Source organism: Sciurus vulgaris (assembly GCF_902686455.1).
Source record: "Sciurus vulgaris genome assembly, chromosome: 9".
Taxonomy (NCBI): Eukaryota; Metazoa; Chordata; class Mammalia; order Rodentia; family Sciuridae; genus Sciurus; species Sciurus vulgaris.
Genome location: NC_136469.1, coordinates 9,534,404 through 9,555,418, shown reverse-complemented (window position 1 = coordinate 9,555,418; position 21,015 = coordinate 9,534,404). Strand labels below are relative to the sequence as shown.

Below are 21,015 nucleotides of genomic sequence, written 5' to 3'. Positions count from 1 at the left end.
CCAGCTTTGTAGTTAGAATTGACTATTGCTGCTTTCGGGACTGAGCTGCCTTAAGCTTGTCTGGTTGGAAGGGAGAGAGGAGGACTTGGACTCCCATGGACTGTCCCATGCGTCTTTTGCAGGGTTCACTCCAGGCCTGGCTCCTGTCCTTTACCAGGGTGCACAATCAAAACTAATGGGCGTGCTCAAGTGTGATTTCACCTGGCCGCCTCGCTGTGCGCCCTTTTTCCGCTTACCCGTTTACTTCTTTTGAGAGCTCACTACTCATTGTTTGCCTTTATTCCTTTACTCATATTTCCCTTTCCTTGAAAAGTTCCTGCTTTCATTTTGAAATCCTAGGAATCCCTTTATTCCTTCAGAGAAAGTTCATCAGAACCTCAACTCTTTCCTGTACAGTCTTTTATTCTTCAGAATGTGTTTTACTTTTAAACTCTCTTTCCTGCTAACTATATGTCAGTGACCATGCCTGATTTCCACAGCAGTCCTGCCTAGTGCAGAGGGTTTAAATAGTTAATAAAGCTGCTGATTCAGAGACTAAATGAACAGCTGCTGAAGAAGATCTCCGTTCTCTTTCCCCATTACCATTGTACCCATTGAAATATTAGAAAAATGCACACACTTCTGAGTGGGCTTCATCTAAGCTGAATTAAGATATACAGTCAAGATACAGGCATCATCTTGTATTTGTTATAGTGTGATACTGAGAAAAACCTTTCATCTGTTTTTCATGGCTAGAAATCATGGAAATTATAAATATTTCTCAATGTGCTACTTAAAATTATTTATAGTCTATTCAAAATGAATGTTTTACTATGTTCTGTGAATTATCAAACTATTCATATTTAAAATTGATAAGTTTTTTTTATCTGTAGAGTAATATAAAGTCTAATTGCTTCCATGTGAATGAACTAGTTAATGGAGATTTAACTGTCTGGGACATGTATCATGACACTGTAACTTATTCTTTCAGCAACAGATGGGTGAGATGAAACTGCAACTTGAAAATGTCATCAAGGAAAATGAAAGGTAGATCAATTAGCTCTTGTTTTTTTCTTTTATTGCTGTTTTTGATGACGTTCAGTTTTGTTATTTGATACTTAAAATCTACTGGCTACAAGAGCATCATGCTCTGGCTCCAATGTGTGACCTTAAACAAATTACTGAACTTCTTTCTGCTTAGTTCTCTCGTCGACAAACTGGAAATATTAACAAAACCTTTTTCATAGGGTTGTCTGTAAGGATAAAGCCCTTTTTTCAAGGACTTGGAATAGGGCACATATTAAGTTTCTATAAATATTATCAATCAAGCGTCATATATATGTTAGGAAATGTACTGATAAAAATGGAAACTTTGTCAACCCCCATCCTGCTTAGTAGGGACTAAAATGTTGCCAGTACTTATATATCTATTCACATTTTCATCCCTGTTTCCATCCTTCTTCCCTTTGCCAGAAGTAAACACTACCATGAATTTTGTATTTGTTATTCTAAAAATTTTTATAGGTATGTATATCCACAAAAAACATATTGTTTAGTTTTTCATTTTTAAAAACTGTATAAACATTATGTCGTCTAGTGTTCTGGTACTTATTTTTTTTTCACTGAATATCATACACAAGTACAAGTGTTTCCAGGGGTGAAATTGCCATGTCATAGATTATGCACCTGTTCAACTTTACGATATAGTGGCAACTTAATTTTCAAGGTAGTTGTGCAAGTTTAAATTTCACCAGTGATATTTCTAAGTTTATGTTGACCAATACATTTTACCAGCACTAGCTCTCATCAACCTTCTTCAATGTTGTCACTTGGACTATTAAATTCATTGTGGTTTAAATTTATATTTTCTAAATACTAATATGGTTAATCATTTTTCATGTTTGTTTATCCATTTGGTTATCTTTTCTCATGAAATACTTTTTCATTTTTCCCCTAATATTCTATTTATCTTTTTCTTACTAAGATATCTGTATTTCCCTTACATACCTCCTACTGGTAACTTTTTAATATTATCTCCAACTCCAGCTTCAGGGACATCTGAGAAATACAGTTGCAGGCTTTAGCCACTCTGATAGAGGCAGAAATGAATGATGAGTGGCATTATCCATACAACATGGTAGCTCATGGATGTTTTAAATATCTATTCCCAGGTTGTAATATTCAAGGAACAGAGCTTTCTATTTTTTTCTTCTAATCTTAAGATAGTGGAATAAACTCTCAAGATTTTTATTTGAGCATATATGGAGCTTTAGAATACAGAAGCAGGAAACCTAAAGACTATAAAGTACTAGTACTTAGTAAATTAAATTAGAGTGCTATTTCGCATATTGTTGTAATAAGTTTGTCAGTTTTCATTTTCTGATATATAAAGGTTTTAAATTTGACTTCACTTTTCCTAATTATATTTTTAGTGTGTGCCAATGTTCAATTCAGTCAAACGTCCAATTAATATTTGTTGAATGATGACATGTATAACATAAAACATTTATATATTTTTATTTACATATATTAATATATATTCATATTTATCTCTGTATGCGTCAAGAGACTGGGCTTATGTTATTTTAAGGCGGTTGGAATATATGAAAGGGAAGTATGTGGACTGTAACTAGCTCTGGGGAAACCTCAGGACCATCTCTAAGGACGTGCTCCTCTTTCCAGTTCACGGTCTCCTCTGTAGTGACACCTGCCTTCTGTGTAGCTGCTCCTTCTACTCTTCTACTAACCAAAAGGAGAATTCTGTCTGCTCTGTAGTTCAAAGTCAAGACGCCCAGTCCTGTTGGTTTAACCACCTGCCATTACTCGTGCTCATCAGAGCTCTTTATACCAGCCATCTTATGATAGACCTTGCTTGATAGGGCTGCCTTTGAAAAACATGCAGACTTTTAATTTAATCATCGGCTTCCCTGTACACAGAATAGCCCATGCAGTTTCCTAAGAGTCATATTTTCTAAATACTAATATGAGCGACAGAGGCGACCTAAGTCTGGGCACGGCAGGCACAGTAACTACAACCTATCTCTATAGATCAGGATGGAATTGTGAAAACCTTTCTCTGACTGGAGATATCAGACAAGGCTCAAATAACTTGGTGAAATTCAAGATGACTCTTCAGAATGAGTGGGGAGTTCATTAGCTGAAAGTAAAATATATGTTCCATAAATTACAGGTCAATTAATATGACTATATCTCAGCATAATTAGGGAAATTATTCATGATGAGACTGGGATGGGGGATAGGGATCAGACTGCATGAGATTCCGTATACTTTCCTGAGGAGTTTGAACTTCCTAGATAGCACCACAGTGAGCCCTTTAAGGATTTTAAACAGAGGAGAGCGTGCACTTTAGGATTGTTTCCAGTTACACCTCAAAGCTGGAGAATACTGGATAGTTTTGGAAAGAATGTGTTGATTCCTTGGAGTGGCCTAAGAAGAGAAGCAATAATTTGGCTAATTAGGCTATTCTGCATTAACCCCAAGAAGAAATGCTGCCCCATGGTCATGGTGTGTGTGAACTCATGGCCCACAAATGACAGAGGCAGGAGACAGGAACCAAACCTCAGATCAGCAAACTTTCCTTTATTCTGCAGCAAAGTCCGTCTATCAGGCATGGGAGGGGCCTTTTTCTGGGTATGGAGCTGGCCCCCCCGAGTTACAGAAGGAGTCTGGGTTTTATAGTTTTATTGGAGACTGTGGATGAGCAGTTCTGACAGTCAGGGACTAGTTCTACAGGTTAGAACTTTAACTTAGGGCAGGTAGTTGTAAAAAGATTGAAACTCACTGTTATCTGGGGAGAGAGGAGTCCAGATCCCGAGGGTTGAATACTCAAATTCTGCCCATTGCTATTTTTTCTCTGAGATTTATTGTTTCCCAGAATTTGAATATTTGCTATGCCTCCATTTAGAACTAATTTGCGATGGGGAAAGGTCAAAGTTTAGGGTCCAGCATTCAGTAATTACCCCTTTCCTTTAGGGCCCATTGTTATTAGGAAAGGGTGCATTGGGAGAGGTTTAATGTTTGGCCATTTCCCCTCCCTACTCCCGAGCCAAACTGCCCCTCCATTTTTCTCAGGGAGTTGTCTTGTAGGAATATTATTTTCCATAACCCTTCAGTGTGGACACTGTCACCCAGGAGATTTGGATTTAGAGGATAAAGAAAGTCCGTCCTGTGAGGGGAGCATGTGGAGAGGTCATATGAAGCAGCTGTCTAGAATGTTTCGTATTTACATATATTTGTCTAACTCTTCTGTTTCATCTAATTGATTCTAAGATGGGCTTTCTCTCCCTCATCCATTTTAACACCTTCAAATTGAGATGTGGCCAGAGTCCATGGCATGTCAAAGGTTGACAGGCAGTAATTTTTCTTTTTCATGGTACAGAAAAGAACAGTACATCTTACTATCAAAAACAAATTCAGTTCAAAGAAATGCAGGCTGGAATTATGTTTGATTCTTCTTTGTCTTTACGAAGATCACATCTGCCAACTCTCTTGTCTGTGATGATCATTTGTAACTTCATTACTGCAGCTACTCACTGGTGACTTTCCTGGTCTCGGTACTTCAATTTGTTTGAACCTTGGTTCCTTAATATGTAAAACGAGAGCTTTGCAATGTAAGTTTTCAGCTTTATTGTTTTTGTGATTATAATAAGTGCTCTTTAAATATTTTTTGAAATGACACTGGTATTGGAAAGAGAATAATGATGAAAACCATAGGAAATAACTTTAAACACTAAATATAAATACAAAACAATTGAATGTAAAGGTACTATATTTTATTATAGGACAATATTTATTTTCTTTAAAAAGATTTCATCAGAAATATCTTTTCTCCCGAAAAATAGTTAACACTAGGTCAGGAAGTCTATTTCTTTTTTGTATTCTTCACATTATAGCTGGCATCAAATATAGTGGAAGCCCTCTTGTCTTCTGGCAGACCGGTTGGTATTTTGTTTGAAAGTCAAACAAAATGGGGAATCATAAAAAATGGATACTTTAAAAAATTTGTCAAGGAACATGCATTCCTTAATTTTTTGGTATGCCAAGGTCTTTACTTTAGTCTATTAATTGTAGTTTTTGTTGTCCGTCAAATGTAAACCATATAAAGTGTATTTCATTTATAATTTCCTTTTCAGTTTCTTTGAAGAAGAGTGAGTCTCACTCAATTCCTTTTTATCTCCTTTTAATCCTCTGTGATTTTTCTGACTTTTTGTAATTAATTATCTTCACTACTTCCAGCTTAACAGCAGTTATTCAATTCATATTTATTGAGATTTTCACATTTGGCTTAGGTTTCACAGAAAAAATAACTCATACTTTTATTAGTTTGTGTCATAGTTAATTAAATTGTGAAGTTATAAACAAATTTTGGCAAATATGTTAGCTTCAGTCACATCTGCTGCAACCTCCTTTTAATGTGTTTTCCCTTGCTTCAGAGACTAGAAAACTGTTAACTAGTTCAGAATATGAATTGGGTGCTGCTAATGATAGCACTTGAAGAGACCTACATTGGGACTCAAGTGGGAAGAGAGACAGAGCCTGAGGCGTGTATTGGAGGGTGACAATCTAACAAGTGTAGTGTGACTCTGGAGCCCCCAGCTCCAGCAGTCACCTCTCACAGCCAAGACAGGGTGTTTCTGTGGATGGCAGCTGCCAGCAACTTCCTGACTGCAGGATCTCAGCCAACAGGTGCGATCCTGTATAACTGCTTCCTGATTGTCCAGCTTTCTCACAGTGGCCAATGTAGCTGTTCCCTCAGCAAGCCAGTTCTGCAATTAGCCTAACCAGCAAGACTGACATTTTTCCCCAGAATTTGGAGTGCACTATGGAAATTGACTAATGGTAACAGCCAAAAAAGCAACTATGCATGGTACTATTGGATGTGTGGTACTGTTAGTGTTATTAATAATAAGGATACACTGTTTGCCTCTGGAATCTCCACATATTTCCTTTCTTACTGTCAGGCCAAGTAAGTATGATAGAATTTTCTCCTTTCTGTTTTCCTATGACTCTTGCATTTTGACTTGCTCCTGTATTTGAATGAATATGAATATAACCATAACTGTTCTTGTCAACCTGTATATAATCTGTTCAGAACTTTGTTGAACTAAAATTATGGACTTCTGATCGTCAAGATTTTTTTAATCACACTGCATTGTCATTTTTTCATCGCTGTGACCAAAATACCTGATAAGAACAACTTAAGGAGTTAATGTTTATTTTGGCTCACAGTTTCAGAGGTTTAGCCATGATCAGCTGAGTTCTTTGTTCTGGGCCCAAGCTAAGGCAGAACAGCATGGTGGAAAGGCATGGTAGAGGAGCACTGCTCCATTCATGGTAGCCAAAATGTAAAAAGCATAAGGCGCACAGGGAAGAAGAACCCTTCCAGGGCACACCCACTGTGACCCGCCTCCTCCAGCCAGGCCCCACTGGTCTGCAGTTACCATCCATTTAGTCCATTCAAACTAGGTCACAGCTTGCCTAACCTAATCATTTCACCTCTGAATATTCCTGTACCAACATAGGAGCTTTAGGGGTGCACCTCATATTCAAACTATAACACATACATAAAAATAATGCCTTAAAATAGATTAATTCCCTAAACCTTACGGTACTTTAATGGTTTTCTCAATTATATTGCTAATATCCTTGTAGAATCAGATAAAATTTATCTTCAATATTTACAAATATGTATTTGTGTATATCAAAGAAAACAAGGTCAAAAATAAGAAAGGTCATGGAGAATATAAGGAAAAAGTATCAAGTATATGTGCGTGGATATCTTTTGCATACACTCATGTATGAACCAACAACAACATGTCTTTCAGAGACTTGAAACATTTACACACATAGTTATAAATGGCAAGCCCTCCCCACCACATGCACACATACAAATTTAAAAAAAAACATAAACCACACCTGTAATAAAATAAGACATAGCAAAAGATGGACACAAACAATTTCTCTTTACTATAGATAAAAAGAATCAAACACTAAAATTAAAAACTACTGAAAATGGACAGACCAGGCATATCAGTGCACATCTATAATGCCATCTACTTGGTAGGCAGAGATAGGTAGATCCCTTGAGCCCAGGGGTTCTGGCCAGCTGGGCAGCATAGCTAGATCTTGTCTCAAAAAAAGAACAGAATATCAAACTAGTGACATATAGCCAAAAATAGTATTCATAACCTTTTATCATTTTTAATAAGTTAAAAAATAAAATTGAAAATAGTGTTGTTTCCATCAATGGCAGAATAGGTATTTAATCTTCTTATGAGAGTTAGGGTTAAAACTACAAATTCGGACAAAAATAATGAAAACCAAATGATAAACAAAAGCTAAAAGAATTTACAAAAAGAAAGCCAGCATTACAGAACATTCTCAGCAAAATATTCCATGAAGAAGAGATGAAAAACAAAGAAGCAAATCATCAAAGGGAGGAATTATCCTAAAGGAATTGTCAAATAAAGGAGGAAACAAGTTGTGTCAAACAAATAAATAAACAAAATTTTAAAAATGAACCAAATGACCGGGAAACCAAATCATTTCTCTATAATAACCCTGAATGTTAATGGACTGAATTCATCAATCAAAAGACATAGACTGGCAGACTGGATTAAAAAGAAAGATCTAACAATATGTTGCCTGCAAGAGACTCACCTCATAGAAAAAGATATCCATAGACTAAAGGTGAAATGATGGGGAAAAACATACCATGCACATGGAATCAGCAAAAAAGCTGGAGTATCCATTCTCATTTCCGATAATGTGGACTTCAAGCCAAAGTTAGTCAGAAGGGATAAAGAAGGACATTTCATACTTCTTAAGGGAAGCATAAATCAGCAAGATATAACAATCATAAACATCTATGCCCCAAACAGTGGCTCATCCATGTATGTCAAACAAATCCTTCTCAATTTCAGAAACCAAATAGACCATAACACAATAATACTAGGTGATTTTAACACACCTCTCTCACCACTGGACAGATCTTCCAGACAAAAATTGAACAAAGAAACCATGGATCTCAATAACACAATCAATAATTTAGACTTAACGGACATTTATAGAATATACCATCCAACCAAGAGCGAATACACTTTCTTCTCAGCAGCACATGGATCCTTCTCTAAAATAGACCATATATTATGCCACAAAGCTAATGTTAGCAAATACAAGAAGATAGAGACACTACCATGTATTCTATCAGATCATAATGGATTGAAGTTAGAAATAAATGAAAGAGTAAAACACAGAAACTATTCCAACACCTGGAGATTAAACAATATGCTATTATATGATGAATGGATAGCAGAAGATATTAGGAAGGAAATTAAAAAATTCTTAGAGGCAAATGAGAACAAAGAAACATCATATCAAAATCTCTGGGACACTATGAAAGCAGTACTTAGAGGGAAATTTATTTCATGGAGCGCATTTAATAAAAGAAGTAAAACTCAACAAATAAACGACCTAACACTACAGCTCAAAGCCCTAGAAAAAGAAGAACAGACCAGCACCAAGAGTAGTAGAAGACAGGAAATAGTTAAACTCAGAGCTGAAATCAATGAAATTGAAACAAAAGAAACAATACAAAAAATTGACAAAATAAATAGTTGGTTCTTCGAAAAAATAAACAAAATTGATAAACCTTTAGCCACACTAACAAAGAGAAGACGAGAGAAAACCCAAATCACTAAAATTTGGAATGAACAAGGAAATATCACAACAGACAGGATTGAAATACAAAACATAATTAGAAGCTATTTTGAAAATCTATACTCCAACAAAATAGAAAATTTCGAAGACATCAACAGGTTTCTAGAGACATATGAATTGCCTAAACTGAACGAGGAGGACATAAACAATTTAAATAGACCAATTTCAAGTACTGAAATAGAAGAAGTCATCAAAAACCTACCAACAAAGAAAAGTCCGGGACCAGATGGGTTCTCAGCCGAGTTTTACAAAACCTTTAAAGAAGAGCTCATTCCAATACTTCTCAAAGTATTCCATAAAATAGAAGAGGAGGGAACCCTCCCAAACTCATTCTATGAAGCCAATATCACATTGATACCTAAACCAGACAGAGACTCATCAAGGAAAGAAAATTTCAGAACAATATCCTTAATGAACATCGACGCAAAAATTCTCAACAAAATTTTAGCAAATCGCATACAAAAACATATTAAAAAGATAGTGCACCATGATCAAGTGGGTTTCATCCCAGAAATGCAAGGTTGGTTCAACATCAGGAAATCAATAAACGTAATTCACCATATCAATAGACTTAAAGTCAAGAATCACATGATTATTTCAATAGATGCAGAAAAAGCATTTGATAAAATACAGCACCCCTTCATGCTCAAAACACTAGAAAAAATAGGAATAGTGGGAACATTCCTTAACATTGTAAAGGCCATTTATGCTAAGCCCATGGCTAATATCATTCTAAATGGTGAAAAGCTGAAAGCATTCCCCCTAAAAACTGGAACAAGGCAGGGATGCCCTCTTTCACCACTTCTATTCAACATCGTTCTTGAGACTCTGGCCAGAGCAATTAGACAAACCAAAGAAATTAAAGGGATACGAATTGGAAAAGAAGAACTCAAACTATCCCTGTTCGCTGATGACATGATTATATATTTAGAGGAACCTGGAAATTCCACCAGAAAACTCTTAGAACTCATAAGTGAATTCAGTAAAATAGCAGGTTACAAGATCAATGCTCATAAATCCAATGAATTTTTATACGTAAGTGATGAATCTTCAGAGAAATTAGGAAAACTACCCCATTCACAATAGCCTCGAAAAAAATAAAATACTTGGGAATCAATCTCACAAAAGAGGTGAAAGACCTCTACAATGAGAACTATACAACACTAAAGAAAGAAATTAAAGAACACCTTAGAAGATGGAAAGATCTTCCATGTTCTTGGATAGGAAGAATTAATATTGTCAAAATGGCCATACTACCTAAAGTGCTATACAAATTCAATGCAATTCCAATTAAAATCCCAATGACGTACCTTACAGAAATAGAGCAAGCAATTATGAAATTCATCTGGAAGAATAAGAAACCCAGAATAGCTAAAGCAATCCTTAGCAGGAAGAGTGAAACAGGGGGTATTGCAATACCAGATCTTCAACTCTATTACAAAGCAATAGTAACAAAAACGGCATGGTATTGGTACCAAAATAGAAAGGTAGATCAATGGTACAGAATAGAGGACACGGACACAAACCCAAATAAATACAATTTTCTCATACTAGACAAAGGGGCCAAAAATATGCAATGGAGAAAAGATAGCCTCTTCAACAAATGGTGCTGGGAGAATTGGAAATCCATATGCAACAGAATGAAACTAAACCCATATCTCTCACCATGCACGAAACTAAACTCAAAATGGATTAAGGACCTCGGAATCAGACCAGAGACCCTGCAGATTATAGAAGAAAAAGTAGGTCCAAATCTTCACCTTGTTGGTCTAGGATCAGACTTCCTTAACAGGACTCCCATAGCACAAGAAATAAAAGCTAGAATCAACCACTGGGATAGATTCAAACTAAAAAGCTTTCTCTCAGCAAAGGAAACTATCAGCAATGCGAAGAAAGAGCCTACAGAGTGGGAGAATATCTTTGCCAATCATACTTCAGATAGAGCACTAATCTCCAGAATCTATAAAGAACTCAAAAAACTCTACTCCAAGAATTCAAATAATCCAGTCGACAAATGGGCTAAGGAAATGAATAGACACTTCACAGAAGAAGATCTACAAGCAATCAACAAACATATGGAAAAATGCTCAACATCTCTAGTCATAAGAGAAATGCAAATCAAAACCACCCTAAGATTCCATCTCACCTCAATTAGAATGGCGATTATCAAGAATACGAGCAACAACAGGTGTTGGCGAGGATGTGGGGAGAAAGGTACACTCATACATTGCTGGTGGGGCTGCAAATTAGTGCAGCCACTCTGGAAAGCAGTGTGGAGATTCCTTAGAAAACTTGGAATGGACCCTCCATTTGACCCAGCTATCCCACTCCTTGGCCTATACCCAAAGGACTTAAAATCAGCATACTACAGAGATACAGCCACATCAATGTTCATAGCTGCTCAATTCACAATAGCCAGACTGTGGAACCAACCTAGATGCCCTTCAATTGATGAGTGGATAAAGAAACTGTGGTATATATATACAATGGAATATTACTCAGCCATAAAGAATGATAAAATTATGGCATTTGCAGGCAAATGGATGAAATTGGAGAATATCATGCTAAGTGAGATAAGCCAATCTCAAAAAGCCAAAGGACGAATGATATCGCTAATAAGTGGAGGATGACACATAATGGGGGGGAGGGAAGGGTAAATGTTAGGGTTAGAGTTAGGGTTAGGGAGGGGGGCAAGTATGGAGGAAGGAACTACTGTATAGAGGGTAAAGAGGGGTGGGAGGGGTGGGGGGAAGGGAAAAAATAACAATGAATCAAACAACATTACTCTATGTAAATTTATGATTGCACAAATGGTATGCCTTTACGCCATGTACAAACAGAGAAACAATATGTATCCCATTTGTTTACAATAAAATAAAATGAAAAAAAAAAAAAAAAAGAAAACCAAATCTGTGTAAAGGAATGAAAATCAGTGAGGTATTATAGATCAAGGACCAGGAAAAGAAATGCAGAAATGTAAGTCTGAATCTGGGACTGCTTTCCCTGGGTGTACGCTGTCCCAAAAGAGTCGTGGAAAGAGGCTTAAAAACTGAGGTGAGCTTGAGACAAATTCACATGGCTAGAAAGGTGGATATTTACTTTCAGGGTCCATGAAATTATAATTAAGTGTCTCACACACGTCTAGACATTGGATTGGGATAGCCTAGGAATAAGGGTGCCTCAGACATGGACTGATCTAAAACATGGCTCTGATGTATCTTGACTCTTTGATATTGGCATAAAATGATTAGGATTTGAGAATGCCCCTCGCCATCTAGAAAAAACAAGATGATGATTTTAAAGATCACATTGTTAGGCCACAAAATATCACTGTACTTTCTAATATGTAATATCTACCTCATGTGTGGCATAAAAAGAACAAGTGACTGGAAGATTAAAGATAGCATGGTAAAACAAAATTCTAAATCATAAATAAATAGAAATAGATCCACAGGTTGGGCTCTAATATAACTATGCTTAATAGTTCCAATGAAATCAGATACAAATTGAGAACTTTGATATGAGTACTAAATACTTTTAAAAAAAGGACCAAATACAAATTCTAAACTGAAAAGTAGATTACTAGAGATGAGGTGTAATTGAAGAGAGAATAATTGGAATGCTACAAGATCAGAGAGACAAGGGGAGAAAATATGAGAGTAAGGTAGGAGACACAGGGAAAATAGAGAAAAGAGCTTAAATTTATGTCTGATTGGCCCTTGAACAACATGGATTCAGACTCCATGGATCCACTTAGAGACAGTTTGTTGTTGTTATTGTTGTTTGTTTGTTTGTTTTTTTTTTAATGGGGGCAAATTTCCAACAATTTGAAAAATCTGGCTGATTAACAAACTATGTAGACTAGAAATATTAAAAAAAGTTTTTAAAAGATAGGTCATGGTTACATAAAATATATGGAGATAAGAGTATATTTTACAATTTACTATCATAAAATACACACAAATGAAAGGTAAACATTTATTAAAACTTACACAGAGACCATACATGCACCCTTTATAGTTGAAATAAAAACACATGTAATGATATATGATTAAAGTTTGTTTTACTATTTTGTCCATTTCCTTTGTTATTTATTTAAAATCATTAGGAGAATTGATAGATTATTATGCAGTAAATCATTGACAAAGAAATACATGTCATCATTAAAATGTTCATAGAAAAGTTTTTATAATAGAATGTAAATATTTTAATAATAGTTTAAAAGCAGATTATATCAGCAGTATGACAAAAATTCTATTTGTTTATTTTCAACAGTAAAAGTTCTGCTAGGAAATACATCACAGCATTACTGTTTTTTCTCTGGAATTGAGCATGTCTTTCCTAAAATCTTGCTTATATTTCTATATTGTTCATTTTTCTCTATTAAGTATAATTTTATATCCAAAAGATAAATCTTTTAAAAATACTGTTAGACATTTACCAATAAAAACATTCCTGTTATTGGTACTTCTAAGTACTTTTCTAATTATAAAATAACTTACAAGTCTTGTCCTTTCCTTAGAGAGTGTTTTGTTGTTTTTAAAATAATTATTTCATTTTATTATATTTGAGAACTTCAATTTTGATAAGTATGTTCTGAATTTTTCTAGTTTCAGAGATTTGTAGTATGAAAAGATAATTCTCCTCTGAAAGTTTTAAGTAGTTGGAATGTGATTTCCTATGAATTTTCACCTTGAGATGTGTTTGCTATCAGTAATATTTGATGCTAGCAATTATATTAAATATGTATTTTCAAAATTTTTCAATATTATAAAATTTTATTCCTTTTAGGTTTATATCATTTAAAATAAAACAGTCAAGGTATACTTTGCTTTTTTATAGTTGTTTTAAAGCTTGAAATATCTGTAATTTAATATTAAGATTGAAGGTTCTCAGAATTATCATCAAGCTTATATAAATATGTTCCCAAGAGTTTCTGGTAGTCTTGGTTTCATAACCAGCAACCATTTTATTCTGCTCTGTTTTTAAACTGAACTAGTTAATTCAAAGGAGTTTTATGAAACACATCAAAGAAAGTAACAAATAATTCTATAAGATAAAAGATTCCATTTATTTGACTACATGATACTAACACTTCAAATTATTTTCTTAAGTGGCTTGTTTTTATCATTTACTAAGGTATAACATCTAAATTTTGCTTTTTTTCTTGAAAAAGTAATATCTCAAGGACAAACCAAACTCTGCTTGAGTTAATTATTATCAATTTAATGCATTTGAAATTGTTCGTCTTTTTATCCACAAAATAGTGTTTAATGGTGATTAAGCACTTCTAATTTTTTATTTGATGTCTACCTAATTATCTTTTACAAAGAATTATTTTTGAACTGAATGTTTATTTAATTGATCCCAAAACAGTAATTACTACATTAAAATAAATTGAAATTGTTATTACATTGTTTGTCTCAAAGTTTGCACAGTGAATTAAAAGATGTTGTTGAAAAGCAATTGGAGGCCCTTCCCTTTGGCTCAGAGATAGAAAGTGATATATATACAGATGAAGAAACAGTCAAGAACCTTCAAGAACAGTTGCAACTAGCCAATCAAGTAAGTGACAGTATTTTTTAAAGCTATAGACTGATTTTACAGAGATTTTAAGAGTTTGCATTAGTCATTATTTATGAATGATAGAGAATAACAAAGCTGTTAGCACTTGATGATTTTCTATAGTTTATAAGAATTGTTTTTTAAAAAAATTGTATAAATACCCTTACCGTTTGGTATTTGCCCAGTATACTGTGTAATTGAATCATAACGCTTTTGACATAATTAATTTTTTTTTGCCCTCTAAGAATATTTTAATGTCAAAAGAAATTTTTTAAAGAAAAAACAAAACAAAACACAGAACGTGGGTTGTGTCTGAGGGATAGAGCACTAGGCTAGCGTGTGTGAGGTGCTGGCTTCAATTCTTAGCACCACATAAATATAAGTAAAAATAAAGGTCCATTAACAATTGAAAAAAATAAAACCATCAGCTGGGTGTGGTATTTCGTACCTGTGATCTCAATGAATTGAGAGACTGAAGCAGGAGGATTACAAGTTCAACACCAGCCTCTACAATTTAGCAAAACTGTGTCTCACAATAAAAAATAAACAAGAGGATTGAGGGTGTAGATCAGTATCAGGGTATTCCTGGATTTAGTTTCCAGCACCACACACATAAAATAATAAAATAGAATAAAATAAATAAAAAAGAGAAAGAAAGAAAATCATGTTATCCCGCTTCCCTAAGTTTACATTTTTCTGTGTTTTCTTCTGGTATTTTATTCAATTTTCAAATATTGTATATTACATTTTTCTAAAGTCATACTTCTAGAATTATACTTTTTCTCCTGTTTTCTTCCCTCATAGTGATTAAAATCTTTGGGAAGCTATAGCTGTGTTCTATCTACCCTGTTTTTCAGCACTGTAAATTTTTGTCAATTTATATATAGGAAAATTTATTTTACAACCTCATATTCTAAGTGTCTTTGTATCCTGAGTATCTTGTATATCTTTGAGTTGCTATTCTATTTTCTAACTGTGTAATTACAGAAAAATTTCTTTGGACCTCGGTTTCCTCATTTGTAAATGGGGTTAGAAATTATAGATTATAATTTTGACTTTATAATTATCAGTGAAAAGTCATAATTTGATTCCTTGAAAGTTTGGTTTTGAAATTCTTTACTTATGAAAGTGATATTTTAAGTCAGAAAGGTTGTATTTTCTTGATAAGAAGCACGTATTAAACATTGAATTTTAAAATTATGTAAATGGAGGGAGTTTAAAATTAATTAGGAAAATTAATTAGCATATTCTTTGTTCCAGACTAGGAATGATTTACAGTCTTTCATACAGAAGTAAATTGAAATTAATTTATACTTAAATGATTTCTTACCAGATATTAAATTTATCTTTCAAAAGGTATGAAACAGTGTGCATTTCTTATTTCTTAGTAAGTTTTAAGACAATGGGTCAAATGTTATTTTTGCTTATTACTTATACATGTCTATTTTTGTATTTATTTATATAGGTCTAATAAAACACAATTGTATTTTTATCCATTACAAATTGAAAGAACTTTGTGTCATGTGTGAGGACTACATGAATCCAAACTAAGCAGACAAAAATTAAATACAACTTAAAGTCAAATATTGAGAGAAAAAATAATTCTTTGTAACATTATACTTCATCAAAGTACAGTCAGTCCTTTGTATCTGTGTGTTATACATCAGTGAAGCAACTGTGGATCAAAAATAGCTGGAAAAAAATTTTTTCTGTACTGAACATATACAGACTTTTGTGTTATTTACTGTCTAAGCAATATGGCATACAAAGTATGTATGTAGCATTTACATTGTATTAGGTATCATGGATGAACTGCAGATAGTATACAAGGTGATGCACGTAGGTTATCTACAGATCCTTTGCCATAAAAAGGACTACTGCACACAGGTTTTGGTGTCTGGGTAGACAGCAGTGAGGCAAGGCCCTAGAACCAGGACCCTGCTGGATACCAAGGGAGCACTGTTAACAAGCAGGGGATGGTAGACTGACAGCATAAACACCTTCATTCATTCCGCACATGTGTATAGCTACCTATTCCATGAGAGCTGCTGAGCCAGGTACTGGCGAAGCAGTAGAAAGTGCTGGTTCCTGCTGGCCTGGTACACACAGGCTTTAGGAAGAAGTTATGGCCGGTGATGAGGTGTTGATTCTGGTCAGATTTCTTGAGTTTGGTCTCCATTTTACTTTTAGACTCTGTGATCTTGGGAAACTTCTTATGTCTTACCTTCCTTATTTATATATGGAGATTATAATGATTTTTGTCTTCTGGGGTTCTTATGGCAATTAGATTTTTTAAATTCCCATAAAGCACTTTATAATGCTGAGCACATATGTAGTTAATTAACTTGCTATATTTTTATCATTACTGAACAGCAAGATGGACAAATAAGAATTAAAATTATATGCAAAAGATATAGTGTAGAGCAAATATATTGCTTTAGGAGCTGATAGTAAGAGCACAGTATTAAGTAACATTATTTTTAGTTTCAAATATATTGTTCTGTTACAGTAGTGCAATTTAAAAAAATCTTTGTGGAAGGCAAATTTGTCACTAAGAACTTCAGAAATGTTTGTATACTTTGACCACATATTTAGATAATGATATCAAATAGATTCTAGGCATCTCTCCTAAAGAATTATATGTGAAAATGTATGAATAAATGTGTTCATATAATATTTGTGACAATGAAAATTTGGAAATAGTTTAAATTCTAAAATATGGAATCAGTTAAATTGCACTTGGTCCAAATGATAAATTCATACTACTTAAAAATAATATATTAGTTCTAGGCGTTTTTTGTTTTGTCTTGGTACTGGGGATTGAACCCAGGGGTGCTTAACCACTGAGCCATATCCCCAGCCTTTTTTATTTTGAGATAGGGTCTCACTGAGTTGGTTAGGGCCTCTCTGAGTTGCTGAGGCTGACTTTGAACTTGAAATCCTCCTGCCTCAGCCTACTGAGGCATGTGCTACTGTCCCACTTAAAAAATATACATTACTTAGTGATACTCAGGATTTAGTTTAGTGTCTACCATAATCACCAGAGGGCTTTTTGAAACAGATTACTACTCTCTTGCCCACACTCAAGTTTGTGACCCAAGATACCTGAGAAGAGCTCAATACTTTGCATTTCTAACAATCTCAGATGAGGCCGGTAATGTTAGTCTTTTGAGAACCCACTACTCTAGGAGAATCTGGGTTTTTTAACTACTAGTGTAGGTGATACTTGTCATCAGGCCAGTTTGGGAAATAATAGAACCTTTTGAAGTATGAGACATTTCTGTGACTTCAGTCATTAATAAAATGAAGTGAAACTAAGTCTTAAGGAAACAAAGAGGATTTTCCAGGATTATTCAGCCCAAATTAGGAATTTAACCCAGGTTTTCTGGTTTCAGATTCTGTATTGGTCTACACGTTATAAAACCATGGTGGTATTTACACATTAGAATACAGGACCACAGTCATTTGATGGGAATCGTAGACATGGGGGGGCTCCGGTGGGGCTCCTGTGTTCGTGATGGTAATGATGCTCACTGTCTCAGACTGCATGCTGATTCTGTGACTGTGTTCACTATAAAAATTCATGATTGCTACATTTTCTGAATACAGATTATACTTTAGTAATAGTTTTGTAGAACTCAGAAACCTGTATTTACTCACTGTGTTCTTTTTAAAAATGCATACTTTTCCCCTGCACCTTCTTACTAAAGCTAAGAGGGTGGTTTTGTGCAGACCTGGGATTTGAAAAGTTGGACTTATAGACAAATAGATGAAAATTTCTTCCAGACTCAGTCAACAACTTGCTGAGGGACCCTAGGCGAGTTACCTGAACCTTGGTTTCTACTTCCCTAAACAGACAGTAATGGCCTCTACCTACTAGGTTAGTGTTCCTCAACTTTTTAGGTTTCAGGACCCTTCTTCAGAACACTTAAAAATTATTTAGAACCCTAAAGAGCCTATTGTTTTTGTTCTGTGTTTTATATATCTGTCAATATTAATTGTATTATAAATTAAAACCAGCTTTTCTTCATAATTTCTAAGGTTTATACTTTCTTGTGGAACAAGTACCAGTTTCTGTTTTATAAGTTAATTTTTTCTTTGTTAACTCTTTATTTAGTTCCTTCTCTTTTTCTTTTCTTCTCATTACTATTGTGTTTTGTTGTTTTGAGAGGGATCTTGCTGTGTTGCCCAGGCTGGTCTCAAACTCATGAGCTCAAGTGATCCTCCTGTAGAATGGTTTTAGTCTTTATCTCTGATAAGGCTTTTAATGTTAGCTGTGAAATCTGAGTAAAAAGATAATTTCAGAGAAAGAAAATTTTCATCTTCGGGTTTATTCTCTATATTATTATTAATAAAACTTCATCAAAAGTTCTAACTCAAGCTGGGGATGTTGCTGTGAGGTAAAACACCTGCCTTCTGTGTGAGAGGGACTGGGTTGATCTCAAGGACTGCAAAGGAAAATATGTACATATTACAACTGTGATATGGTTATGTGCCATATCCATATCAGTCTGTGATGGACTGTGTGTCCAGTGGTGGTCCCATAGCATTTTATCACCTCCTCACATGTAGCCATTTGTGTAAACATGTAATGTTCACACATGGCGAAATTGCATTTCTCAGAACCTATTCCTGTCATTAAACCATGCGTAACTACACCTCTTTATGCAAGTTCTATTTTCACTCTCTAACTTTACAAGAACTCATTTGTAAAAGAACATGATCCCTTTGCACTATATAGTAAATAGCCTGCTAATAATTAATGAGTTTCTCCTTCCCCCATAGGAAAAAATTCAAGCCGTAGAACTCTGGCAGACTGTTGCTCAGGAGTTGGACAGTCTTCAGAAAATTTACCAGGAGCATATGACCGAGGCCCGAATTCAAGTACTTGAAAGCAAAAAGCAAAAGGTAGTCTTGGATTTCATGATTTCCTTATGGGTCTGTAAGAAATTGCATTCCAAAGAAACTGCATTAGGGAGGAGTAGGAAAGTCTCCACTGTGTTTTTATGTTAACAATAAATGGATCTCTGCTGCTCAGATTCTCTTAAACAGATAAGATAATTGAAGCACTGCCCCAGTGCACATTTGCTTTTATAATGTGATTAGCAATAAAAGCTGTATTTAGTTCTAAGAAGCAACTATTAGATTATTTTGTATAAATAGACCTCCAAAGCTTTCATTTGCCTGATTTCCTACCTATTTTGAAACAAAACAGAACTGTGCCTTAGATTATGGTGACAGCACTATGTAAAATAAAAATGTTTATGTCCTTACATGTGGTCTATTAAAAGTAGATGTCAAGTTTATCTACCATAAATTTATCAAAGTCATATAATATAAAGAGCTCTTAATGGTTATTAAGATAACCATTTTAACTTTTAACTTTTTCCTACCAAAAGCAAGAGTCATTTTACATCCTTTCCAAGTGGACTGCTAGCTTTTGCTTTGCCTCTAACACAAGAAATTGCTGCCTTAGGAGACCCACCAGCCACTCCACAGGAAAATCTGTCTTTGTTCCTTTGTTGATTCTTTGACTGCCACGTTCATTGAGCCCTCTGAACAAATTCTAATTCTAACCCCTTTTCTGTGTATCTTGAGAAGCAACTATTTAAGTTGGTTCTCATAATTTTTTAACTCCCATTTATAGACTTTCTTAATTCTAATTTATGACTATTCTAATAATAATCATTATAGTTAATTCCTACTCACAGAAGTCAAAAAACAATGCTTACATGATGCTTTACAGTTTAAAAAATAATTTTTTCTATACATGCCCTGGTTTGAAATAATACACATGCAATTTGAGCCGAAACTTTAAACTTTCAGATCTAGAAACCATTTTTTTTGGGGGGGGTACTGCCGGGGTTTGAACTCAGCCACTCAACCACTCAACCACTGAGCCACATCCCTCGCCCTATTTTGTGTTTTATTTAGAGACAAGGTCTCACCGAGTTGCTAAGCGCCTCGCCATTCCTGAGGCTGACTTTGAACTCAAACTCTCCTGCCTCAGCCTCCCAGGTCACTGGGATTACAGGAGTGCACCACCGTGCTTGACTAGAAACCATTTTTAATAAAAGTAAGTTCTTGAGAATTGTTGCCTCATTTAGGTCAGCAAAGCCCATGAGGTTTTCGTTTTTTTGATTTTCCACCTGAATAAGATCATTCTTGTACTGTAGCTATGCAGAAAGGTTTTTTTTTTTTTTTAATATGTGGACTTTTAAAATAACACTTCATCTTTATTTCCCTGGTCGCCTTTTAATCTTTAATTCTGTCATCTTACTAACAGCCTCTCCCAGCTTTGTGTTACCTGCACAAATAATGTTTAATAGGATCATAACAGCTAATCAAACAATTTTACCCTTGTAGGCATGAGAATTTTTTAAAAAGCACCAGGCAGTAATTGCTCTGCTGTGGTTTGTTTTGTAGGCTTTTGAATAGTTTTGAATGTGGTTTTCCAATACTGGGTAGGGTTCCTCTAGCATTAGGAACTACTAATTAATTCAAATTTTTGGTAATATGTCTTTGAGTCTTAAAATAGTATTTACTAATGGATTGATTTCTAGAAATAATGATTTTATATGAAGCATAAATAGCTACAGTAGTATCAACATTGCTTCCTTATTTAATTTTTTAGTCATTTAAATTTTTTTTATTTCTTTGAATATTCACACAATAATAGAAGAAACACTAAATTTAGTCATAATGACTTTAAACTTAATTTTAGTTTCATTT

The 21,015-nt window shown here is 34.6% G+C and overlaps 1 protein-coding gene across 4 annotated transcripts in view; it reads left to right on the top strand.

Annotated features, from left to right (window-relative positions):
- The window catches only part of SCLT1 (sodium channel and clathrin linker 1), a 194,604-nt gene that overhangs the window by 56,788 nt on the left and 116,801 nt on the right, over positions 1 to 21,015 (top strand). For all 4 annotated transcript variants that reach the window (XM_079153686.1, XM_079153683.1, XM_079153685.1 and 1 more), the window contains 3 exons: positions 971 to 1,026; positions 14,148 to 14,283; positions 19,069 to 19,191. In XM_079153686.1, coding sequence (XP_079009812.1) covers positions 971 to 1,026; positions 14,148 to 14,283; positions 19,069 to 19,191 — 315 coding nt within the window. The remainder of the gene's footprint in view (positions 1 to 970; positions 1,027 to 14,147; positions 14,284 to 19,068; positions 19,192 to 21,015) is intronic.